Source organism: Saccostrea cucullata, unplaced genomic scaffold, assembly GCF_032062105.1.
Source record: "Saccostrea cucullata isolate Sc308-1 unplaced genomic scaffold, CSIRO_AGI_Scuc_v1 ctg16, whole genome shotgun sequence".
NCBI classification, from domain to species: domain Eukaryota; kingdom Metazoa; phylum Mollusca; class Bivalvia; order Ostreida; family Ostreidae; genus Saccostrea; species Saccostrea cuccullata.
This window is the reverse complement of record NW_026933130.1, coordinates 133,333-146,928: the sequence shown is the minus strand read 5'-3', so window position 1 is coordinate 146,928 and position 13,596 is coordinate 133,333. Positions and strand designations below refer to the sequence as shown.

The window sequence follows — 13,596 nt, the reverse complement described above, 5'->3', positions numbered from 1 at the left end:
AAACTTAACCTTAACCTGGGACGCCGACGCCGAGGGTATTACATAAGCTCCCCCAACTTCGGTGAGGTGAGCTAAAAATGGAATTCAATTAAGCACACTGTCAATTAGTTTTAATGAATTTGTAATTCATTAAAACAAGTTTAATATTTCCTTATAACCTTGGTGACCTAAAAATCAAACTTCACAGTCTGTTCCAGCCATCTGCTCCCTTCATTCTTCTCCATTGCACAGAAAAAAACCCAATGTTAAGACATTAATGGTATTGCTTTACTTAGCGACAGATTACATCTACAACATATACAATAATAAAACAATATATCACAAGCCGGATTGCACTATAAGTATGGAATTGGTGTCTGAATTGATCAGTCCTTCGGTTCTTTTTTACCCGTGTGTGTGTTTGCCACCTCTTTGATGGAGTTGAGTGTCTTTGTGAACCAGGTGTTTTTGGATGCCTGGATTTCACTCACAGCCGCATTTAAAGAATGTGTAAGATCCTGTGTTTTACATTCAGACTCCACCAGAGCTAGCTTGGTCTGAGCTAGCTCGAGCTCCAGCTCACGAATCTGTTGTTGTAAGTCCACAATCTTGGGGTTCAATTTCTCTGGGTCCATTTTTGGTTCGGGTAAATTCACTTTTCCATCAGCGTCAAACATTTTAGAACAGGTTTCACAGGACTTCACTAGTGACTGGAAAGAAATCATTTTTTTTCCTTAAAATGGGAAGAGATAATGAAAATATAACACACTATGATAACAAAAGAGAAGATAATTCTGAATCATTAATGTAACAAACTAAATTTTGGCAAAAGAATTTAAACCTCATTGAAACATTACAAAAATAATGAAGTAGTATGTAATGCTGAAAAAGTAGTATTAAAAAATATATATCTTAATAATATTTGAAATACAGTAAAACTCGGCTACAGCGAAGTTCTAGGGACCTGTGAATTTAATTCGCTATATCCGTAATTCGTTATATCCGTATAACGAATTCGTATAAACATATGTTTTCCTTCAAGTATTACTACCAAATATGTTAGGGAAGCAAATATTACAAAACATACCATCGATAACTAAGGTTTTATTATAAATTGAATTTTATATGCCCGGTACAAATGCTACAAGAAAATAAAGTCACTTCAATTTAGCAAATTTTAAGATCTTTGAAAGTTCGTTATAAAAGATGTAAATTTCATTCTATTTAACCTCATTGGGACTCAAAATGAGTTCGCTATATCCGTAAATTCCCTATATCAGAGTTCGTTATAACCGTAAAATTTTACAAAGATTTGTTAAGAATTTTGCCGAGGACCCAGAAAAACTTCGCTATATCCGTGAATTCGCTATATCCGTATTCGTACTAAACGAGTTTTACTGTATAGTTAATAAAATATAAAATTTTGAAAATTATGAACTATAACAGTAAAACTTGTTCATAAGGTAGTCACTAGGACCTCAGATAACCCTTCTCTATATTCAAACAAAGAACACTGAAAAGTCTTCTACAGGATTCAACAAGAATTCCTTTAAGAAAGTTCCTCATAACCAAGTTTTCCTGTACACATAATATACACAGGGGTAACATATTTTTAAAATCATGTAAGGGTATAATCTATGCTAAATAAAATGTTGGTCTGTAACTTTGAAAACCATGCCAAATAATAAAATTCTTTTAGTCAAATGATACGGTGAGCAGATTCTGCAAACTGTAGAATTTTAAAAATCTCAGTTGAAAAAAAAAAGTGAAAAATATGGTTTTTATCAAAAAAAGGTGTCAGATGAAGAAAAGGTCTGTTTTCCAAATAAATTAAAAAGAACAGTCTCTTTAACTAACTGCCTCATGCTATGCAAAATGTCTTAAAATGCATGTCAAATCAAAGAAAATTTTCTTCAGACATTCATGGTTTAAAATACATCAACCATATTTTTGATTTTCAAATGTATAAATACAGAGAAACAGTCCTTTAACTAAAAAGTATAAACCTAAATAATGAGATATGTGGTCTTACGTATCACTAAAAACCTGGAATTTTCAATGTTGATCAACAAATTAGTAGAAAGATCAAAATAATTTACATGTAAAAGTTCCCATACATCAAGTTAGATTGACCATGTTTTAAATGTGACCTTGACCCCTTATAACTCTAACCTTGATCCTGGAGAGTTCCTCTCGGTGGGCTGTCTGTTGCTTTTCCAGCCTCTCACTCAGCTGGGTGCATATCTACAAAACAAAATAAACCACCCTACTGTATATTATTCATACAAAAAAGATTGAAACATTCAAAACCCAGATAACTGTCTCATCAGATCGTAAATAGAAGGTGCACACTTTGTAACGGAGACTCTGTGATGGTCTCCTTAATTTTTATTCAGTTTTAAGGTGGAATTGTTGATAAGAGATGGGAATCTCCAATATCATAAAAAGAATGGGGTGTCCAGGTTGTGCTCTATAAAAATTGAGTCAAAACTGAACTAATTTTGTGCATGTTGTCCCCTTTTTGAATCTCGATAGTTTAAGATGTTAAAGAGTAAAACAAAAAACTTTCATCCCATTCAACAAGAGGCTCATAGGCCACTCACATGATTAACTTCAGCCCTGCTGCTCTTCAACAGACCTTCCACCAGGTAATACCTATTGTGGCCCCATCCTACCCCCAGGGGTCATGATTTTAAGAATTTGTAATCCATACTATCCCAATAATGCTTCTACACATGTTTCTAATTTCCAGGTCAAAATGTTCTTGAGAAGACTTTTTTCTATATATTTCAATTTAAAACTCAACATCTCTCTTGCAGCCTGCCCTTCCTCTTGGGTTATGTTTTTAACAATTTAGTATCTACACTTCCCCAGGATGCATCCACATAAGTTTAAGCTTTCCTGGCCCAGACATTGTTGAGAAAAGATTTTTAAAAAAAAAATTTTTCTAAATAAAACTTGAGATTCCATTCTGGGGCTCCACCCTACCCCTGGGGGTCATGATTTTAACAATTTTAATCAACACTACCACAGGGTTCTTCAATGCAAGTTTCAGTTTTTCTGTGTGTTTTGAAAAGATTTTTTAAAAGACTCCACCCTATTTTTGCCTTTCTTGATTATTTCCCCTTTAAGTGGGCTTGGCCCTTCATTTTAACATGCTCTGTACCAACTTTGGTTAAAATTAGCCCAGTGATTCTTGAGAGGAAGTTGAAAATGTGAAAAGTTTACAGATGGATGGACAGATGAAAGACGGACAAGACAAGTGATCTGAAAGGCTCACTCAAGCTTTCAGCTCAGGTTAACTTGCAATATACAGTAAATCAACTAACTTATAATATACCTAGTTGACTCACTCTTTAAATGATAGGCAATTATGCACATCTCAAGTTAATTTCAAACTTCAACTTTTTGGGGGCAAAGAATATTTTTAGTATTTATTTGATAATTCTGATTTTTCAACTGTAAAAAATAGAATGATTAAGGGAAATTATTAGCCATATTGATGATTATTTGCTTAGCGGTTGAAAAGTTGTTTTTATATCGGAAATTTGAATAATAATAATATACCAATGTTTATTTGCATCAAGCAAAAGAACTTGTTCATCATTTGTCAAAACATCATGTGATAAACACTTAGGTGTTAAAGTTAATAAATATTTCAAAACAAGAGGTGCAGAAGCCATATTGCTCACCTGAGCACTGTGGCTAGGATAAAAGCAATAATCAGTTAAGCATTGGAAAGCTTAAATGCATTTGTGGTCCGAACCTACCTTTAAAAGTGGAAAGTGGAACTTAACCACGAAACGGCATGTACTTACCTTGGGCAAAGAGCAAAACTAAATAAATCAGTGAGTTTAAAATATTTGAGTTCCACTTTCCACTCAGCGGGCAGAGTTTTGACGCTGTTTACGGAGATAAATGAAAACAAAGACATACATGCCGTATATGGTTGTGTTGATAAATTATTGTAGAAGACAATAATAATAAAAAGTTTGCAAGTGCATTTCATCTGAAAGTGTAAATGAGTGCGTTTCTGATGAGGGGGGTACTGACTGTAATTCGGAGTTAGATACCTTGTGTTATGATTATACTATGGGTTAAAAATTTATTTCCGAAACAAGTGCCTCTGTTAGAATCCCCTGAATATGCCAAAAGGAGGCACTCTTTACAGAACTGTATGCTGTAAACCAAAGATCCTCACCTGTTTGTAGTCAGCCACTATGACTGTGTTCCTAGAATTCTCAGACTCCAGCCTGTCCAATTCCTTTCTACACATCTCCTTCACCTTAAATAACAAAGAAAATTAGGAATCATAGAAACATGCCTATAATTGTTCTCTCAATGAAAAGTCATGATCAAGAAAGCTGATGCAAATAAATAGCTCCAATTTTTAATTTTTTGTGACTAACCAATTTAGATTTTTCAACCAATTTCTATAATTCTGAGTTACTAGTAACGTTATTACAAATCACCATCAATTTTCACAGCAATGATTCAAAATCTCTAAATTATCTCCTCTGGAAAGGGGGCATGACCCTTAAGATCTTTGTACAAACAACTTCAACCAAAGATGCTTTGTGGCAAATTTGGTTGAAATTGGTTCAGTGGTTCTGGAGGAGAAGATGAAAATGTTAAGAGCTGAACTGACAATGGAAAAAAGAAAAGAAAACGAACGCTTGAACCTTGGCTAAGGTAAGCTAAAAAGTGCACAAGAAAAAGGAATAAATTGGATTTTCAAGACAAGTTTTTTAATTGCTTTGATTTGAGTACCTTGAGAACTAATAAAAAGTAGAAGTGGAAAATGATTTCATATTTAAAAAGTATGACAAAATAACATCAGCAATATGATAATATCGAGATAAAACAAGTCTACAAAGTGCCATAAAATGACCTGTTTTGTTCTTCTGTAACTGTGGTTGTTCACTTTGTTCAGACAGGGGAGTTATACAATTTAAAGTGACGTCTTACCTGTTGTGTCTCCACCTCCAGTCTCTGTTTCTCTTCTTGTGTGTCCTTCAAAAGTTTTTTACTTTTAGCCAAATCTGTCTTCATCTCTTTATTCTGGTCTTGCACCTGCAAAAATAATTCACACGAGAGAAAATATTAACTGATGTTTGTGAAAATACACTTGACAAAGCTTTCCTGATGCACATAATAATTAGCATTTAGAATTTACACATTTATGAAACAAGAGATTCAATACAATAAACATACAAAAATATAGTGTAATTAAATATTTAGTTATTTAAAGTCAAGGACTACAAAGATTTTCCATTTTAAAGTAAAGTGAATCTCAAATAAGTAAATCAAATAAATGTTTTATAAAGTAATTTGTTATTTTCATCATTACAATGTATTCTTCAGCATCAGAGACAAGGCTGCAATAGTATGCATGTATTAGAGCACCATGCAAGTTTTGTGCATGTAAGTGCAATCAGTAACTTAGGAATACACATTATTGAATCAAACCTTCCATTGGTCACTCATCCAGAAAATATAAATCAGAGTCAGCATCTCTAACATGCCTTGAAGTATGCACTCCAAGATGTTTCATCCATGCAGTTTAGTATAGGAAACTTTCAAGTATAATTACTTGGGGGTTGTGCTAGATTCTAATCTGTATAGCATCAAGTCAACTTCATGAATTGAAAAAAAAATGTGAAAAATGCATCCTAATTTTTTTTTTTTAATGTATTGCATTTAAACAATAAAATGCTTCCTTTGTTCTTTTAGTAAAGAAATTGACGTTGCAGCTTTTCCATGGTATATTCCTTTTGTGAAAGTGAGAACGATATCAAAAGGTAGCTGGTATAAGTCCTATGGCTCTGGAGCCAGATTTTTTCTGTAACTTAGAAATAAAATCCAGCCGTTACTGACCTCGTCCAGCTCACTCTTCAGTGTCAGTTTACTGTCCACGAGTTCGTGAGCCAGGTCATCATTCTCCTGCTCTAACCTCATGTTGTCCTCCACGAGCCGTTTGTTCTCTCTCTACAACAGAACAACACAGAGACTTCAAACTTTACTTCCTATGTAGCTTGTAACACGAGCTTCGATTGGTCACAGAGTCGGGTGTAAATTTCCATGCACCCAACTTGAGCTGGGGTAAATAAAACGTGATGTCACAATGCATACATTCTATATGATAACAAGAGGCCCACGGGCCTTATAGGTCACCTGAGTATCATGTAACAACTTTCCAGCGATTGTATTTGGTTCGTGTTTTAAGCCAAAAGCCATGAAATTCACAAATTTTGAAAGAGGCACCATTGCTTATCAAAGGGCAGATTCCAAAGCATTAATTTATTTTTAGTCAAAGTACCCCCTTGGTACCCTTGACCCAGCAGCCCTGAAATTATCTATTTTGAAAGAGGCCCCTTTCTTCATTATAAGGCCAGCATTTTTTTTTTTATGTTTAAGTTTAGTTATGAACATGAGAATAAAAAAGTCCCGAAGGAAAAGGAAATAAATTTTTTTGATAAATCAATTATTAACATTTGTACATTCTTTTTTTATGCTATCCTAATAGGCTCCTTACCACTGGACACATAATGCTTACAAATAGGAAAGCAGAACATTTAATTGCTTATTTCATCATCTGCCAGTTTGGGCCAGTTATATAAATTTTGTGATGTTGATCAAAATATATTTTAAAAAATCAATTCTTTAAAAGTCTTTCAATATATCTTCATTTTCTTAATATGTGTTAGGTGAATGTGTAGACATTGTTCTAAAATTTACTTGATGCCTAAAATTATAATTCCTACAGTGATTTAAGCAGTTCCGGATCGTAACGGGAAAAACACTCGGTAAATAATTTATGCAGGACTTGTGTTTGATTTCTACATTGAAATAAATAGTCCTTTATTTACTCTTTCAAGCCATATTAATATTTTGTTTAAAACGTTATACTTTATAGTCGAAGTTTTCCAATTAAAATACTGTAGATCACTTAATTTTCGCAACACCTTATTTTCGCGAAGTGTCCATTAACTCTTTATTAGCAAGACAAAATTTTCACGAATTGTGATTACTGCTCTATATTATCTTAAGAAATACTAATATACGCGTGTATGAAATTTTCGCGAGCAGACTGTCTTGCGTAATTACGCGAAAATTAAGTTCTCGCGAATAAAAAGTGATTTACAGTATGCTGGAGTTCAAGCAGTTTAGACGATTTCAAGTAGTTCCGGTTTTCGCCACCTATCGTTGTTATTTATAGTTGTAACAGCAGAGGTCGTCTCAAAATTCATTTTTAACGATCAGATCTTAAGTTAATAGGGACAATAATATTTTTTTTTCACTTTTTTAAGACCTGAGCTCGAAAATGGAATATCAATTATATCATATATAAAGAAGAAAAGATCATGTTTCAACAACTTTATTAACGATAAAATAAACTATCAAATATTTAAAAAAAATAATAATAAAAAAACAACAACTAATTTTGGTACAATAAAAATCAGAAAATTGCATTGAAAAAGACTAGAAAAAATCATCAAAATAAAAAATATAATTAATCAAAGAATTGTGTTCATTTCATACAAAAAACTAGAAATATGTCCATAGGACATAAATGCCCAACACATAATTCACCAGTTCACTTAACTGTATTTGAATTTAATGCACATGAAACTTTGCTTTAGATAGAGTGTGAAGAGAAAAGGTTAAACTTGAGTACATGTACTTTCAAAATAACTCAGTTTTATACACAATAGATGAGAAAGTTGAAGGCCATAGGGAAAGTCAGTTAAAAAAAAAAATTGCACAATTCTTAAATCGATAAATTCTTACCATTTGAAATTATGTATAAGTTACAAAAATATCTTGAACAGTTTTTTTGGTTTGAAAGTTAGCAAGCTGCAAATTTGAGAAAAGTGAGGTCAAGGTAAAAACAAATCTTTACGCAGTTGAATACCTCTCACTATATGTGTCAGCAAATGAAGTTTGATAAAAATATCTTGAAAATTTCTTTGAAACTGAGCTTAACACAAAGTCTCACAGATTGACAGACAGAAGGACGGATGACGGACATGACAAACACTATACATGTTATGTGTAATATACATTATTAACCTCTGCAAAAAATTCTCCAGTTTAATCCAGAATTGTCTAAAAAGAATTTGATAAACCTTTCGACACATGACCTATCAGAAGGCCTGCTACATATTTTAGCGGCAACACTTTTTTGGGGTCATTGGTGGTTTCATAATTAAAGTTCTTGCTTTCTTATGATTTCGGACATTTTCTTCTTCTTTCTTCCCATGACTACTTTTAGTTTCTTTGGACTCAGTGGTATATTAGATATATAGCAAACGCTGAAAAAAAAATAAATACACTCTACATTGTATAATATTTAATGAGATTATTCATTCTTTACAGTTTCTCCATTCAATTTTATTAATTTGTTTACATGTATTTTCTTCTAAGGATCTTTGAATTTGTAGTATCTTCTGTAAACAGCATGTGTGTGAGAGAGAGAGAGAGAGAGAGAGAAGCTAGATGGGGAAGGGAGAAAGATGCTTAAAGCCATGACTTTGAAATTAATAATACTTCCTCACCTTTTCAAATCAACATAATTTATCATAAAATTCTGAATGTAAAATGATTTCATGTTTCTGACTTTTTGTTTACGTTATTTTCTCTTGTTTGTTATACCAGCTCTCTTGAGACAACCCCGAATATGGTTAATTCGGAACTGCTTAAAATGGGATGTTGTGAATATTGCTCTTTATTTTGGATTTACGTCGTATTTTAACGAAACCGAAATTTCATGAGATAGAAGAAACATCAATGTTTCATTCAAATATCTTAAATGAAAAACATACCTTACCACAGTTTCAGAGCAACGTCTTTACTTTCAAGATAGCACGTGTTTAATGTCGGTCAACGTCACTTAAGCGCTTGCGGTTGTAAACAAAAAGCCTGGACACGGTAAAGAAAGATGGAGTTCTTGATCTGGCTATGTCATCCAGAGTATGGACAATACATAAAGCTTCATTTATGTAAAGAATCATTAGAAACAGAAACATTTATGTTTGCATAATTTTAATTATTTAATTAAAATTATTCGGAACTGCTTAAAATCCGGAACTGCTTAAAGCACTGTATCATAAAACAGACAGGAAGTATTGGGGAGTAGGGTCAACATTTTTTCAATTAAGTGTATAATAATTTTTCTGGCTGATACAAATGATACTACATGCCTGTATATATTTGTATATTCTTGCCTTTTAATAGTTGAATTTTTTTTTTATTTCTTCACTTCAGGTTATTGTTTATTTCTTCCTCAAATGGACTTCACTTCTCCCATAGTTTTATTCATTACATCTGATGCATAAGCAACCCCTTTCTGAAGAATGATGCTTAGACTGTAAGCTATAACAGAGACCTAAACAATGTCCCTGGCAATATGCAATAGCTACCACGGGCAGTTTAAAACCTGGGAGAGGAAAATAATTTACAGTTACTTTTGAAACGAATACATAATTATCTCACCCGCATGTCATTGTGCAACAAAGTCGTCAGCATTTTATTTGTCCTTTGAACGGGTGAAACGTTTTGAATGGCACTCTTATCGATGAATTTTACACTAAACCAAGCTAAAATCTTGGATCTAGCTTTATTTACCCGCCGTTTCAAATTAAAACCGGAAATGCGAGTTCATAAATTTGAAATCTCGATCCCGACTCGAATTTGACATCGGAAAGAAAAAAATTGTTTTTTTTTTCTAAAAATTCAAAACCTTGAGCGGGGGGTTTGTAAAACTGAAAATAAAATAAATCCTGGCCTTAGATATGTAATTAGATCATTAGCATATTAACCAAGAGCAAAGGATAAGATGTTCAAAGAATTCATGCATTTCACTATATAATCATTAGAGCCCCACCCTAAAACAAGAACCCCTGACCCTGGGGCCATAAAATTCACAATTTTGGTAGAGGCACTCTTGCTTATCATAACTATGTACTTAGTTTATTCAATACCCAGGAGCAGAGAACAAGATTTTCAAAGAATTCATGTATTTTCACTATATAATCAATAGAGCCACACCCTAACACCAGAACCCCTGTCCCTGGGGCCATAAAATTCACAATTTTGGTAGAGGCACTCTTGCTCATCATAACTATGTACTTAGTTGGTTTATTTAATACCCAGGTGCAGAGAAGAAGATTTTCAAAGAAATAATGCATTTTCACTACCTACTTATTTAGCCCCGCCCTAGCACTAGAACCCATGACCCCAGGGCCATGAATTTCACAATTTTGGTAGAGGACTCATTGCTGATTACAATCATGCAAACAGTTTGACTGCTTGATGTCCAGGAGTAAAGAAGAAGATTTTTAAAGATTGCATTAATTTTAGTGGTTTTGGCCCCACCCCTCAGGCCCCAGGGGGGCAGGGATCATGAAATTCACAATTTTTGTTCCCCTTCACCCATAGATGCTTTGTACCAAATTTGGTTTAAATTGGTTCAGTGGTTGCAGAGAAAAAGCTAAAAATGTTCAAATGTTAACGAACGACGAACGACGCACGACGACGGACGAAAACAGATAGCAATAGGTCACCTGAGTTTACTCAGGTGACCTAAAAAAAAGCAAATAACATGATGTCGCAATGCAATGATGTATGTAGTTATCTTATCTATAGATTGAGACACAGTTGATCAGACTGATGTTTACAAAGAATTTTTATGGTACATAGGAAATAAATTCGTTATCCACGTCCAATCAAGGGTGTAAGGGGATTTACCTCAGGGTGTATGAAATAAAACCCATGGTAGATCCCCGTACACCCTTGATTGAACCTGGATAAACAATAATTTACTCTGTTTTTACCCATAAAGAATTATAACTCAAGTGCATCATAACAAGGATAACATACTGTAGTTTACTTGGGTTTTTCTAGTCTCACACTTCCTTATAAATCCTATCCTGCTGTTATTTTTCTTTTATTTTTTTAACTAGTTTTTTAATTATAATGACAAAAAACCCTCAGTAAAGGGGTAGTCATCAGCTCCATTTTTAAATAACATGTCTGTTTGTCTGTCTGTACTTACCTCCATTCTCTCTATAGGGTCCTCTTGTTGCATCTCCTGTTCCTTCATGGTGATATACTCTTTCTCATACTTCTTCAGCTTCTTACTGGTAACCTTTAGAAATCAAGTGGTAAATTTAATACATGTATCTACATTTGAAAATATACCAAACAAAAACCCCAAAGAAACTGTGAACAGCTTGATCTAAGGCACATGGGGCATGAACCCTTCCTTTTGATCTTGACATACTTTCAAGTTTTTATGATCAAGTAACAATCTACACTGGAGCCTCATTTATCCGGATGCTTTGGTTCCCAGCCAATCGTCCGGATATTTGAAGCATCCGGATATCTGAATCACCAGTTAAACAAGACAAAATAACATTAAAGAATTCCGTTCCCATGAAAAATCATCCAGATACTGAAGCATCCGGATATCTGGCGTCTGGATATCTGAAGGTCCACTGTACTCCCAAAATTCTGCAAGATATGATTCCAGCAAGAAATAATGTTGCACAGCTGTAGAATTTAAAAAGTGACCTCAGTGTGGCCTTTTAATAGGACATTGCACACACAACCCCCCCCCCCCCCCCAAAAAAAAAATAAAATGAACTGACAAGGATTGATAATATAAAGCCTAGCCTGTACAAAAATAATGTTCCAGACACAATTTTCAGTACATAGCGTTAAAATTTATAATAAGGTTATCCAAATCTATTTTCAACCCCCCCCCCTTTTAAGCATTAGCTGTAGGGCAGTTTTATCAGAGCGTGAGGCCTGTGATGCTCAGGAAATTGTCAAAGTCCATGAAATGACTTTATTCATCCTTTGTTCAACATGTTTATTTACCTCTTCTAAAAAAAGGAAATGGTCCTTTAATTTCAACAAACCAGAATCCAAATGACACAAGAATGCTTAGTGACAGTAACAATCTGCCCTTCTGATTACCTTGGCATTGACAGCGGCTGCCATGAGCTCCCTCGCTGCTTCCTCTGTCCTGTACTTTTTGGGCATGTGAACCCTGAAGTATTTCAAAATGCCTTCAAAGTCTAATGCCAGCAAATCTTTTCTGGACATCTGAAAAAAAAAAAAATGTGTTGCATTTCATGGATTGTGAGGACAATATTCATTTCAAGCAAAGGACTGAAAAAAAATTATTTGAATCAATCCAGATTTTTCTAGAAATTTTGAATCAAATTGTGTGTAATTCAAGTGTAATACAGAAAATCCAAAAACATTTTCTGCATCTTGACTTTAATGTCCTCATCCTTATCAACCCCCCTTCCTTTTACAGGAAATTTATTTTAACTTGTATCAGAACTTTCAATATTTTAGTAAGCATTTCAATATCATTCACCGAAATCAAAATCTGATAACAGAATTGCAGCAAGTGTTATTGTAATACAGTGTTTGATAAAAACCGTAGCAGTAGTAGCATTTTGAAAAGATTTTCACAGAAATTCCTAGATTAGAGAATACTTATTAAGTGAATCAATTGACTTAAAACCTTAGAAGGTGTGAAAACTGGACTTAAAACATATGTGTCTCTCACTAGTGTTGACATTTTGATTCTGGTATTCATTTATAGAATACCACCTACAGAACCTTTTGAATACCAGGTGGTGATTATTGAAATTTACACCCACGGATGTTAGTCCTTGGCATTTGTTACATAAAAGTCATCAAATTGAATATTAAAAGAAACTGCAATTTATAACTTATTTACATCAGAAAAAATATTTTTTTGCTAATCAGTGACAACAACTGAGCAAAAATCTGATTTTTAGAAAATTAAATTAACACAAATATTTAATATCGTCATCCTTCTGAATTATACAGATAATCTGATTGGTTTAGAGCCATTCATGTGCAGGGAGACAACTGGTGATGTCTTGTACAGTAGGTAGAGACAACTCGTGATGTCTATATCACGCACAGGGTGACAAATTGCTATCACCTTCAATGAGGACAAGTAAGAGCAAGTGAGATAACTCTGATTTAAATATGGTTTTTATTTGTTATTTAATGAGACATCGTCTCAAGCCACGGTCCGCAGTCCGCATATATAGCTCTCTCCTACCCATGGCTGCTTGAGCACAAAAAGTGTCGTAATCTTTAATATTTACGCCTCTCTATTGTGACGTCATATTCAGTCAGTGGCAAGTTTTGTTTCCATCGCAATCGAAATCAACAACTGACGTCAACAGTATACAAGAAATATTTTCTATACTGCGATTGGATATTGAAAGGTCGCGATAAAGTTCATCATCCGACTATGCTTTACTCGCATTGGTCAATATTTTAATGAGCTACGAAGAATTCTCTCCTCGTTCAACCACGGCCAGATGGGAGAGGAGCGTACATTTTGGCCGTGGTTTGCGACGATGTTAATGAGAAGGCTCGGTAAATACTGAATTCACAAAAGTGTCTGTTAATTTGGTGCAAGAGGAATATAAGCAGTTTACATAAAATGACACAGAAATTCAAAGCATTTTGAATGATAAAGCTTCAGCCAACATGAAATGAGAGATGAAGGCAGCTTTAACTGTCCTTATTCAGTATTTGGTGAAAAACAACAAGTCT

At 34.0% G+C, this 13,596-nt stretch overlaps 1 protein-coding gene across 5 annotated transcripts in view; it reads right to left on the bottom strand.

Annotated features, from left to right (window-relative positions):
- Positions 1-253: 253 nt before the first annotated feature.
- Positions 254-13,596, bottom strand: part of LOC134237311 (rab GTPase-activating protein 1-like) — a 47,752-nt gene continuing 34,409 nt past the window's right edge. For all 5 annotated transcript variants that reach the window (XM_062719410.1, XM_062719412.1, XM_062719411.1 and 2 more), the window contains 7 exons: positions 11,962-12,090; positions 11,036-11,128; positions 5,857-5,967; positions 4,948-5,052; positions 4,181-4,264; positions 2,152-2,223; positions 254-689 (listed from right to left, as the gene is read on the bottom strand). In XM_062719410.1, the coding sequence (XP_062575394.1) occupies positions 366-689; positions 2,152-2,223; positions 4,181-4,264; positions 4,948-5,052; positions 5,857-5,967; positions 11,036-11,128; positions 11,962-12,090 (918 nt within the window). In that variant the 3' untranslated portion in view covers positions 254-365. The remainder of the gene's footprint in view (positions 690-2,151; positions 2,224-4,180; positions 4,265-4,947; positions 5,053-5,856; positions 5,968-11,035; positions 11,129-11,961; positions 12,091-13,596) is intronic.